The 13193-nt window shown below is 42.4% G+C and overlaps 2 protein-coding genes across 2 annotated transcripts in view; both read left to right on the top strand.

The window, feature by feature from the left end:
- The window catches only part of Agbl4 (AGBL carboxypeptidase 4), a 1414634-nt gene that overhangs the window by 1174501 nt on the left and 226940 nt on the right, over positions 1–13193 (top strand). The gene's annotated exons all lie outside the window — the stretch shown is intronic.
- Bend5 (BEN domain containing 5) overlaps positions 1–13193 on the top strand; it is a 46679-nt gene that overhangs the window by 362 nt on the left and 33124 nt on the right. The window contains 1 exon segment of the mRNA XM_015485025.2: positions 1–53. This exon segment is cut by the window's left edge and continues 20 nt beyond it. Coding sequence (XP_015340511.1) covers positions 1–53 — 53 coding nt within the window.

The following is a 13193-nucleotide window of genomic DNA, read 5'->3' on the forward strand; positions in this document are numbered from 1 at the left end:
CCGCGACTGGGGCGCGCTGTTGCTCCACAAGGCCCAGATCCTGGCGCTGGCAGGTGAGCGAGCCGGCTGGGAGGGACCGTGGGACCCGGGCGGGGGCCGGGACGGGAAGAGGCCGGGCGCTGGGCAGAGGGGGCCTGGGGAGTCAGTGCTTGCTCAGGTCTCCTCCTCCCACCTATCCGGCTTCTCTTTAAAGGATGGAGTGTCTGTAAGGGACCAGACCAGTTAAAAAGACCACAGGGTCCCCTTTGTCTTCCTGCTTCCCTGACACTCCCGCGCTGTCAGTCTGCCTTCATCTCTTTATCTGTCTGTCCTCTTTCTGATTCTTTGTATCCTCCCTGCTCCTTCACTTTCCATTTCTTTCCCTGCCGGTGTGTACCGTCACTGCTCTCTCACCTTCTCTCTACCTCTCTCTGTTCCTTCCCTCTGTGCTCCTTTCTGTCTCAAGTTTCTCAAGTGGTCTCTCTCCCTTTAAGGCCCTTAGCATCTCCTAGGAGTGAGGAGTAAGACACATATTGTTTGATCTTTAAGTGGGAATCTCTCCTTCCCAAAGGAATCTGTGGCATCCTTGTCCCATCTGGGCCATCATTAGACTGGATAAGGAAGCCTTGAACCTCAGTGCACTAGGCACCACTCTCCTGCCTTTCTCCAGCGAGGTAGCAAAGGTAAGGAGGAAGAAGCTCTAAGGCATTCCTCAGCTTCCACATCCATCTCTGAAATCACTCACAGGCTCTCTGAGTGAGAGGTAGAAGCCAGGAAAGAGCTTCTAGGTCAGGTTACCACAGGACCTCCCCTCCCTGCTTACTCAGGGCCTGAGACTTAGGCAAGGCAGGTGGTCTCATCCTCATTTGACAGAGGATGACACTGAAGTTCAGTTGGTTATAGGACAAGACCAGCCCTTCCACCTTATGTGCTGTGCTGAGAGGCACCTTTTCCTTTGTAAAGAGAAGACAGCTGGCCCTCTTTACAAGCTAGTTCTAAGAGGCTTAAATGCAGACTTGTGGGCAACAGGAAAATATCACTTCCTTTTGGGTAAGCAACCTTTTAGCTGCTGCTGGTTAAGAAGAATGTGCCTTACTTAGAGTGGGCACACACAGTCACTCACCCTACCTTCCACTTAGAAGAGAACACCAAGGGTTAGGAACAGAAGGGAAGACATTGTCATTGTTTTGTAATTTGTCGACCTTTTCTATTTTTTCCAGCTTCCTTTGCTTCCTCCCATTTAGCCTAAAAGATGAACCTCATATAGTGACTTGCCCAGGATCTTGTGGCAAGTTAGTGTAGTAGTGTAGTAGAGCTCAGCCTCGTGACTGTTTCCTGTCCACCACCTTATGTTGCCTCTGCAAAGGAGGTTTGAGGGAGTGGAGGCGTGGAAGAACTGTATGCTGATCAACAACACCTCCTGGGCCTTTTTTTGACAAGCTGTAATCTTTCCACCTGCCTTGTAAGCCCTGGGGCATAGGACTATAGGCCCTCCTACCACCAGACACCCCCAGAAATACTGAGCAAATGGAAGTAGGGTTTAGAAAAGGGAACCCTTTGTAGCTGATTAGGTTTTATTTTGCTGTTTTGTTTGTTATTAATTACTAAAGAACAAGATTAGAAATTTATTCCCCAAGAAGACAGGCCTGAAGAAATTGTAACTAGGTTATAAACTTAGCTTCTTTTTTTGCTAAAAGAAAAGAAAGCATGCTTTTTGATGATTGTGTCATACTCCTGGATCTGGGAGGGCCCCAGGACAGTGGAAGGAATGTATGTCAGAGGAAGTAAGCGACAAGGGCTTTAGTGTGTAAAGACTGGCTTCCTCCTTTGGAGATTGTTCATCCATCCACCCATTCATTCATTCACACTGTGCGTGGCCCTCCAGGCTCTGCAGACAGACCATTTAGGCACATGGCAGCCAACACCATCTCTGATTTTAAAATCAACATTTAAAATCTGATTTTTAAAGTCCTCCTAAGTCAGATACTCATAGTTGTCATCTGAGAACAACAAATTTTGAACCTGTAAACTATTCATCCTTCAAGCTGAAATGTTGATTAATTTTTTGGATTATTAAAAAAAATCTAGGCAACATCTAGAAACTAGCAGAATATATACAGAGAAGTGCAGCACCCATTTGAGCAAAGTAAGATAGAGTGCTTCTCACCACCTCTCAATTTTTTCTTGGGAGAAGGAAAAAAATGTGATGTTGACTAGACCACATTTGGAATTCCAATCAGCTGGTTAATTTTTAAATTGAAGCTGCTGCTCTGGGTCCTAATTGGAAGGACCAGGGTGAGTTTGACAATTTATTTATCCTGGGAGAACTCTCCTGTGTGCCTTGGAACCCCATCTTGACATAAACTTGGTGGTTCCGAGAATTGCTTGCAACTTCATCTTAAAGAGCTCATCTGGCATCTCCTGGACATAAATACAGTTGTTCTGTGGCACCAAGTATGAGGAGGTGATTCTTCAAGAGGAAGGCAGAGGTGGCTTTATGTAAATAGATTTCTATTAATTACTCCCTCTCTGGCTCCAATAGAATGGTTTCAGAGGTAGCAACAGGGCCACTTTATGGCTTTCAAGTGAGAAGTATCTTTCTTAGTATTTGCCCAGGCCAATCCAGAACTGTTTTAAAATGTACCTCTTTTTATTCCCAAGAAGTGTCAAAGGCCAACTGCTATGGGACTTTGTACTCTACCACCCACAGTGGCTTATGCCATGGCTTCAGTTGTGTTGGACCCTAGTGTATGGCTCTCTTCTCACTAAATTACAATTCTAGTACAAGGAAAAATAAAGTCCCACCTTTACTGACAGTCTTTATATGTGCTTGTATCTCTGTTAGTCCTCTTGGAGACCCTTTGGTAGATATTGCTATGATTATTATTTCCATTTTATAGATGAGAACACTGAGATGCAGACATTTGCCAGGTACATAGCTAATAAATGGCAGCCAGAAATGGAGCACAGATCCTCCAGGGTCAGGCCTCTGTTTGGCAATCTCCTTGGTAAAGTAGCTAATGTTCCCATCAGCCGCATAGCATGGCTTGGAATGAGGAGAAGGAAAGAAAATGCTGTCCATGAAGCTTACATAGATAGCTCAAGGCCAGTTTTCAAACCAGAGGACAATCTTAGTTTCTGAGTTTTCAATCCCACTATTCTTCCTCTTCCTCTGCTACCAGCCTTCATTCTACATATACCTCTTTGTCCTACCCTTCAGTTGTCATTTGCTTGAGGAAATCCTCTCAAAGGAACTCCTGTTCCCTCTACTGGGAACAGGAGCTGCTGCCTTTGAACTGTGTGATATCTCATCACACTCATTTATTTTGCCAAGCAGGTTGTGAAAGTAAGAACCACCCATTTGGAGAGCTGGCCATTGTCTAACTGCAATCCAGCCTGTTCATGGTATTGACATTTGTGGTTTTAGGGGCTAAAACTGGTTCCTCTAGGCTTAGTCTTAACATTCTATATTGTTCTCTCTGGACACCTATATTATTATTGTTGCTTGAGTTCAATAAATTCTCCTTGTGGTCAAGGGTTCCCTTACTACTTCCTATAGGCCGACCCAGTGCTTTAATAAGTGATACACCAAGGCACTAAGTCCAAGGCACTAGGATGGAAAATTATGGCATGACCCAGGGAGGACAGGGGTGAAATTTTCAAATTCAGCTATGTAGTGTTTTGTGTGCAGGGGGATAGTCAAATGGGCACTGTCTTCATGGGGTTTGTTGTTTGGTCACCCCAACATATGCAATAATAGGGGTAAGAGCCTGGCAGTAGGGAAGGATGCACAGGGAAGGAGGCAGTTCTAGGTGGGTTGGTAACTTAAGTTTTTCTCTTCTAGTTCCACTAGCACTGCCTGCATTCAGGCCTCTGCCTCAGCTCCTACTCGTCTAAACCAGCAGCCTTCAAATAGATCACCATGTCTCAAAATCCATTTTTCAAGTTGCTTAATTGACAACTTTCCTTGATTAAAGTTTCAGAATCCCATAGACCAGCCCCACCTTAATTCTCTAGCCTCACCTACCCTTCCCCTTTGCCCTAGAAATGAGGCATTTCTTGCTACTCGATGAACACATCCTCAAGCACTCCTTTGAGCCAGCCAGAATGGATGGATCATTGTCTGATAAGGGACCTCTGCCTAGTGGAGCTCACCTTCTAGTGGGCTCCAGCCTATTAGGTACTATGAGAAAGGAGACCCTGCCTCTGGGGCATTCCCTGTACCTCCCTCTGACCTCATGTGAGGGCAGAAGTCTCTTTCCATTTTGTTTGTTATATATGGATAGATGGATTATAGCATATTCTGACTGGGCTGCCCTCCATGTACCTCTCCTCCTGCCAGACGGTGAACCCCTCCAGGACAGGGGCCTGACTTCCTTATCTGGGCATTGCAGAACCCAGCACATAGCCCCCACTGGTTGGGCTGTATTGAACTCCTACACATTAGGGAGATAAGTGCATTTTTATGTTTAGGGAAAGGAAGTAGAGGGGACAGGAACCTCTGAAGCAGCAACTTGTTTTTCAGAACAGAAACCTGCAACAGGATTTTTGAGGTTTCATTCAACTTTGTTCATCTGGAAAAAGTCAACATTCTTTATCACTCCCTCAACTAGAAGAAACCCCACACTCGGGAGAAATAGCTTCCAAAGCCACGTTCTTCTTGCTTTGGTAATTTTAGCTCATTCAGGGCTCAGGTCCCAGCTTGGCATTGTCAGTCCAAATAGATTACTTGCTCCAGAAATGCTTTGGAACTTCTACAAAGTTAGCAGCTAAGCAGGGGACTAGCCGATTTCATATGCAAAGATTGTTGCATGTCATCAGTGGGAGACTGCCAACCAAAGGATTTATTTTTTAAAAAAAGCAAGTGAAAACTTTTAATTTAGGTTTTGACATGTTCTGCTGATATACATTGGAGCAAAGATTGGAACTTGCCTGCTGTCATCTGTTGCAGATTCTACTGGAATGTTAACCATTGAAGGTTGAGTCTGATGTGAGTTTTTAGTACTCAAGAACCACGTATTTGTTACAACTAAATAAAATGTGCTACGGAGTGCTTCAGAGTTCTGGCTTACAGTCTGAAAGAAAAAATTTTCCCAGGCAAGTTGAGGTTTTGTATGATATCTTGTTATTCAAAAGTATACTAGCTTTTATATATACCAAAAAGGTGGAATCCAAATTGAGGTCTTTGACTCTAAGACCAGTTTTCTTTCCAGTGTGCCTACCTGTTTATTCTTATCAGAGACAGGAGATGTGTGCTCTGTTGTTACCAGAAAAACATACATAACCCGAAGAAATTTTCTTTGGCTCATTTAAGTTCTGCAAGTATTGAGTTTTGCTATGTAGTCAGCTATATATTGAAGGGAAATGCCTAAGGAGGAGTATGTATTGTTCCTTGCCTGCCAATTATATATTAGGTACCCACAAGCTTCCAGGTTCAGTGCACACACACTATCTACATCCTTGTGAGATAGGGCTTCTCGCTTTCCCCATAAAAGGGTTATTCCAACAACTGTTTTGTGAGTTCTGTAGGTGTCAGGTAGAGGGCTGTCTTTCCACATAGACTGAGCTGGTGGAGAAATGTGTCTGTCCATCAGAAAGTCTGAGACCCAAGCTATGGCTGTGATAGATCTGGGATATATTAGGAAAGTAGTCTCCATAGCACCTGCTAACTGACTGGTTGCAATGCTATGTGTGAAGATGAAGAGGTGATCTGGGCCTTCTTGTCTCAGACACTAGAAGAGAAGCTAGCTGGAATGGTAGGTGATTTGTTTAGTTTTGGACCTGCTGAATCCTAGGGGCCCATTGAACATGAAGGCAGCTATGCCAGAAGAGCAAGTGGGCATGTGGCCTGAGGTTCAGAAGAAAACCCCAGGCTGAAGATCTCAATTTGGAAGTCATTAGCCATGGGAGGAGTGATGTCACAGAGGGAGAGAAATGTGCAAGGACAGAACTCTTCAGAACAGTGGCTTGTAAGAGCACAGTTGAGGAGAAGAGCCCATAAAAGACTGGGAAGGAGCAGCCACAGATACATTGAAAATCGAGGGATAACCAGGAGCCATGGTGTCCTGGAAGCCAAATGAGGAGAGAGATCTTTGGATCTCAGATCTGGGTTGGTTTGTATTTCTTGTAACTGCACAGCAACTACCTCTCCTCTGAGCTCATCACTGGTAAGGCATAGGATAGGTCAATTAAACATATAAGCAAAAGAAAAGATTTGCATGGGATATTTTGGTACTTTTCCATTTATACCATGGAGGAGAATCAGACTTGTTCTTTGGGATCCAAAAAGTAAAGGTAGGGGCACTGAATAGAATTCCTGGGCTAGTGAACACAAGATAATAGCAGAGAGAACAGATGAATAATGGAAAGGGCTTCCAGCAGGTGCTGAGCTCCCTGTCTCAGGAGGTGGCAAGCAGGTCAGGGATATTTTAGAATGGAATCTTGCACTATGGGAGAGTTTGGTTAGATAACTTCTAGGTCACTTCCTTAAGTACCAAGAAGTAAATGTTAGAGAGCTGAAAGAGGATGGTCTTTAAAGTTGAATACTCTGGGTTCAAATTGTGACTCTGCTACTTATCTATTTATAAGCTGTGTGACCTTGGGGAGATGACCTCACTTCTCTGAGGTCCAGGTGCTCATCTGTAATAGAGATAGTAATCAGTTGCCCACTATGTTATTTAGTAAGGTAATATGCAGAAGAGTCTGGCATGTGGTAAGCAATTATTAAATACTGACAGCTGTTAGGAACTATGGTGAGCTAATAGATGCTGAGAGAAGAACAGTCTGTGTGGGTGTGGCACCACCATTTGTGGAAAAGAGTGTTAAGAGGAACAAGCAAAGGTAAGGAACGTTCAAGTCTAAAATTTAACCTTATGTTTTAAGTCCTTCTGGGGCTTGACCTAAGCAATGAAGGCTTACCATTTTTCCCCTTGTTTGCCCCTGTATGACTGTGCTGGGCCACCTGGCAACAGTCCTGATGAAGCACAGGAGGGCAGCTTGACAAAGGACCCAGCAGAATGGCATGACAAGGTGGTGGGGGTGAGAGCCAGGAGACCCACTGAAGCAGCCTGGCAATGGCTCCTGTCGGGCATTTCTCAAACACGCCCACCTAGCAGGATCTTACATATCATCTACTGCACAGATGAGAAAGACCCACAAGGCCCTTGGATGGCCAGTAGTCACACAGCTGAAGGACCAATCAACGTTTTTTAGTTCCCATGTTTCATAGAAAAGAAAACCGAAAGAGAGAACTGGTCACCCAGCAAGTCAGTGAGAGCCAGGCCTCAATCCAGTGTCTCCTGATTTCTTCCTGGTACCCCACAGCAGGGTACTCTTCTTTTTGTTGTCTTGCCTGGATATTATTCATGAAACTTGAGAATTCTGTCTGCTTTGGATTTTATAAAAATAAACACCATAGGCCAGAGAATGCATTGTGCCTGTCTTTCCTGTGCTATATCTGTTTTTAATGCAAACATCAGACTTCTCAGAGTTTTTTTGCAGATGAAAACTTCAAACTTGTATATACATATTTATAAAACAAGACAGAACCTTTGTTAAACATTTTATGTTTAGCCTTTTAGGATCTCATCCTAGCTAACAGACCCACACTAAACTAAGCTCTCTGACATTTGATTATTTTAATTATCCAGCTTGATTATATGTAAAGTGGGAATCAGGAAAACATTTCTCCCATTTTTACTGTATATTACAGATTTTTCACTTTTGAACACAAACTTGCATTGGGTTTCCTAAGCACCTGCCTCGGTTTTCTAAAATACCTTTTGCTTTTTACCATGCCTCCACTTTTCCCCCAGTGATAAGATTAATGGGATGTTTGTGCCTCTCAGATTAATACCAAATTCCAAGTCCTGTTGTGTTTTTGAAGAACATCTTTTCACCACATTTTAACAAAAAATTTCTTTATGGCTTTGAATAGAGACTGACTATATTGGGAGACTATTTAGAGCTTGGTGGCCTTGATAAGCTTTGTAATTCAGGAGTCTGGCGTGAGTCCTACTTTACATAATGTTTAGTTCAGTTTGGGAATTCATCACAGCATCCTCTGAGAGTGTAGGAAAATTTTTGAGAAAGGCAGATTCTTTGGAAATTATATCAGTACAGCTGATATGGGCCTTTTAGTTGAAAAAGTTACAACTTGATAATTTTTATTTTGTCCTATAGGCTAATTAGGTAGCTAATTAGGAACAGGTCTAGGTGTCAAGTAGACTTGGTTTGAAATTGTACCCCTGCTGTTTATGTCATAGGAAAGCCACCTCAGTTCCTGCTTTAATACATTAACTGTGGGAATTGAATATAGTAATGTTCATAAAGAATTTGGCGCAGAACTTGGCACATGGTAGGTACTTGCTCAACATTTGTTGAAAGGATAAATGCAGCTAGCTTACATCATAAGAGTGAGAAAGGAGGGGACAGATGATGCTCAAATCCTTGGTGGCTTTTCCTGCCCTGGAGACAAGAGAGTCAGAAAATTAGCATGGTGAAAGTTGTCTCTTCAGAGGCTACATATTTATTTCTGTTTACACTAAAACTGATTCTTTGGCTTTAAGTTTGAAACAAGTGAAAAGGCAAGTTGATCAGAGAACTTCTTCATCCCTCTCAGTCAACTGCGCATTTCTTCTTTGGTTTCTAAGAAGTCACAGCCAGAAACATATTCCAAAGTCACATTAAAGTGCCACATGAAATATTTGCTGTCTTAGATGATCCACACCACTGTTCACCTTCATAAATGTGACCAGTCAAGAGTTATAGCTCCTTGTCACCCTATGTTGGGTCTCTTCCTCGTACCCCATCCATCTTCCTTGCCTCTGCCACATAAATCTTCCTAAAACATCTCTTTCATCATGTCTCAATCTGTGTCAGATACCTACAGTGGTTCTCTTTGATGTGGGACAGAAGCCAAACACATAACCCACAGGGGTAGCTCCCTGCCACTTACAAGGAGGACACCGAGCTTGGTGCTTTACATGTGCTAACTCTTTGGAAAACATTTCTTTTTTTTTTTTTTGTACTGGGGATTGAACTCAGGGGCACTCGACCACTGAGCCACATCCCTAGCCCCTTTTTGTGTTTTATTTGAAGACAGGGTCTCACGGAGTTGCTTAGGGCCTCATTAAGTTGCTGAGGCTGGCTTTGAACTCATGATCCTCCTGCCTCAGCCTCCCAAGCCACTGGGATTGCAAGCATGCGCCACCAGACCAACTAGAAACATTTCTTTAACCCACTTTACTGATAATAAATAGGAGACTTGGACCGCTTCAGTTGCTTGCCTAACTAAGTTCCCTCCTGCAGTTAGAGCCAGAATTCTAAACTCTCTGAGGCCACTTGATTCAAAAGCCTAGGTTGTTTTTATTAGATTCTGGGCATCCTTCTCCCAACCATTTTTTCCCCACTTTTTGTTAAATAATATTTTTCTATGGCTTAAATGTGGATGTGAGATATCTACCTTCAACTTAGGAGGAGGGTTAGGAAGGCTTAGAGATGAGAGGTTGGCCCTGTGTGAGCCAGCATCTCCCAGAAGTCAAACCTTATATTCTGGTTGAGATTCTTGGCATGTACTGAGTTGTTAGGGCCCAAAACACAAAGACCACTTAGCATAGTGCTTGACCTCAAACAGGGGCTCAGTAACCATTCATGGCCTTCAGAAATGGATGAGCAGAGGCCTCAGGTCTTCAGAACCCTCATGCAGGAAACATGGCTCATGAAGAAGACTGAAGAGCAGAATAATGGGGCCATGAAGTGGCTCTCAGTGAAATCTCAACATCCCCTTTGGCCAAGCATCAAGATGGTGGAGATCCAAATCAAGTAGTGTGTGATAGGAGGTACTATTTCCTTCTGTCCCTTTCCTGAGTTCACTCCTGTCACTTCTGAGTGTAGTGGACTATTCAGATTACTTTTCAAAGAACCCAGTCAAGCTCTGAGGCCTGGCTACCACCAGTTTCTGCTGTGTCTGGGAATGATTACTGCTTTCTGGAGACTCCTTGAAGACAGAGTATTTGGCAGGAAAGAGTAAAGTGGGCTTCTACTTTAAGCTTCAGACTGATGAATGTGGATGTCCTCATCTATAGCCATCACTCACTCATTCATTCAGTATTTATTCTGGCTGAATGTTCTAGGCATGTGTTTAGAGGAGATGGAGCTTAGCTTATAGAGGCAGATAGATCTTCATCAAATCTTGGCTCTGCACCTTCCCTGCTGGGTAACTTCAGATAAGGATTTTATTTCTTTGAGATTCGTTTCTTCCTTTTTGAAAAAAAAAAAAGTGACTAATGATGCCTTCTTGCAGGGTTATTGTGAGTTATAGTGATACGTGTGAAGAGCCATACAGTAGCATCTTGTACATAATAGACATTCCACAAACAGTAGCCTATTTTATAGTTGAAGTACTTTTAATAAAACATAAAATCCAACACTTTAACCATTTTAAAGTATGTGCAATGCATTGTTTCTTATTGTACTCATAATATTCTGCAACTCTCACCATTACTTAATTCCAGGACATTTCATCATCCAAAAAGAAATCCCTGTTACCCATTAAGCAGTCACTTCCCGTTGGCACCTTCCCCGTGTTCTTGGCAACTACTAATTTCTGTCTCTATGGATTTGCCTATTCTGGATGTTTAATATAAATGGAGTCATCAAATAAATGACTTTTGTGTCTAACTTCTTTTACTTAGTGTCATATTTTCAAGATTCATCCATATTATAGCATGAATTAGTGTGTCATTTCTTTTTATGGCTGAGTAATATATCTGTTGTATGGATATACCATACTTCGTTTATCAGTTGACAAGTTGCTCGACATTTGGGTTGTTTCTGCCATTCAGCTATTTTGAACAATGCTTTTCTGAATGTACACGTACAAGTTTATGTGTGGGAGCACATTTTCATTTCTCTTGAGTACACACCTAGGAGTGGAATTGCTGGGTCATATTAAACACAGAATATTCCATGTTTAAATTTTTGAGCAACTGCCAAACTATTTTCCACAATGATTGCCCCATTTCACACATCTACCAGAAGTGTTTGAGGGTTCCAATTTCTACACATCCTCCCCAATACTTGTTTTTTTCCTCACTTCTCCCATTTTTCCCAGTTGTAGCCATCCTGAGTATAAAATGATATCTTCTTATAGTTTTGGTTCACATTTTCCTAATGGCTGATGATGTTGATTATCGCTTCATGTGCTTACTTGAAGTAAGCACATGAAGTGTCCTTTTTAAACTTATTTTTTCATTAAGCATTTTTGTTTGATGAGTCCCTATTGTGTGGCTAGTCCTATAATGTTGGCCCACTAGAGGATACTAACACTCTAGAGGGAAGGGGGACCTCTAAGGAGGTAATTGCAGCATAGTGAGATAATAGACTATGGAAGAAAGCATCTATAGTGTGTAATGGGACCTTTGAGAAGAAAGGAGGAGATGAGTGGAGGGTGGGCAGTTATTCAAGCAGACAGTGAAAGAGGAGGGCATTCCAGATGCAAACAAGAGCATGGAGCCTCGAGTATAACTGGTGGGAATGAGTTATACTCCCACGAAGAGAAAAATGACAGACAAGAAGAGCGCAGCTTACTTGAGTTCTCACACCTATGAAGTGGTGGAACTGGACCTAGAATGCAGGTTGTCTGACTTCTAGTTATTTCCACAACTGGCAGACTGACCCTCAGCAATTCTTAAGTTGACACTCAAGCGATTTCTTCTCTTCCCCAACCACCTTACCTTCTTCCCTTACCTCTCTCTCTTGTCTATAGCTGAGCCATCTCTTGTGGTTCAATTTAAGTATTTTCCTAACTTTTATGATTCCTATTTTTCCCCCACCTTGTGTGGTCTACATTTTCATTGTCCTTAAGTGGTTATCCTTTCATGTTGATGGGCTCTTCAAGTGCCAATAATTCTTCTCAGGTTCTTAACATGGAATTGATTATCCTCACAGCATTCTGTGAGTAGGAATTGTTTACTTCAAGTCACAGATGAGGAGATGGGCTCATAGAAGTAAAGTTAATTTACCCCAGATCACTCAGAAGTAAGGGGTCTAGTTCAGATGCCACCTCCTCTCAAAAACCTTCCATGGTCACACCTGAAGTGGTCTCTCTTGCTCCTGAAATCCTATAGCTGTTATTCCTCCATATTCATCTCCATGTTGGAATTCTCAGGTTAGCTCCTCATGAACTATTTTGTTTCCCCATCTGGATGCTCATTCACCTATGTCCCCAGAACCTAGCCTTGGTTTTGCAGAGTATAAGATTTCAATAAGTGTTATGCTGACACAGAGGAGGAAAAGCTCTAGACCTGGGTTACATTGTTGAGGTTCTCATATATTCATGTTAATGATGATGATTTCTGACCTTGCATAATGGTGAACTGTCCAGGGTGGGGACTTCATGTGATCTGCTCCTCCTTTATCCCTGGGCCTGATTGATACATGGATGGATGCAGAGACTTCACCATTTGGAAATCCATTTATTTTTTGTCTGCATTTTGAAAGAGTTGAAGGAGGTGATCTGAGGATTGTTCTCTATCCAAATATCACCTAGTTTTGTAAGTCTGAATGACTCTTTCTCTGTACAAAATCCACACCAACACAATATTGAGCTATACACTTTCAGCTCAGGAAAGTAAAGCACAGCTTGTCGTTCCCAGTTTGGTGGTTGCATCTCAGACTTTCTCCATTGAACTTGTCAAACTGAAAGCTAGCTCAGGAGCTCTGCCTCCAACACACTATCAAAAGTCCTAGTACCACCCTCTCATCTGCGCTCTTCTACATGTGCGTGCACGCGTGCTTACACACACACTGTGTGCACACCGTGTCAGGATAATTTCATTTGAAATACTTTCTTTAAGTTTTATAGTTTAGATCTTTTTTTTAACCTTAGAAAGAATCAACAATTATTTGTAGGAGAGAAGCTGTTGCTCTTTTGGAAATGCCCAAGTCCCCACTGTTATTCAGGCCTAACCCATTGGATGTATATTATAGCTACAAAGTGAATAAGAACAGGTCATTCTTGTGAGAACAGAACCCAAGGATTATTCCTCTGGTCAGTGGGAAGGGTTGTTTTTATCAGTAGGAGGTTATTTAATAAGGCCACCTCTTTTTTCCTGGGTATTTCCTTTATAATCATACCCTGCTTAAGTCATCTCTTTGTTTTTGAAATTAAATCTTTTTCACCTTATTCTTAAAATGATAAAATGATTTAGGTA

The sequence above is a fragment of the Marmota marmota genome, unplaced genomic scaffold (genome assembly GCF_001458135.2).
Source record: "Marmota marmota marmota unplaced genomic scaffold, marMar, whole genome shotgun sequence".
NCBI classification, from domain to species: Eukaryota; Metazoa; Chordata; class Mammalia; order Rodentia; family Sciuridae; genus Marmota; species Marmota marmota.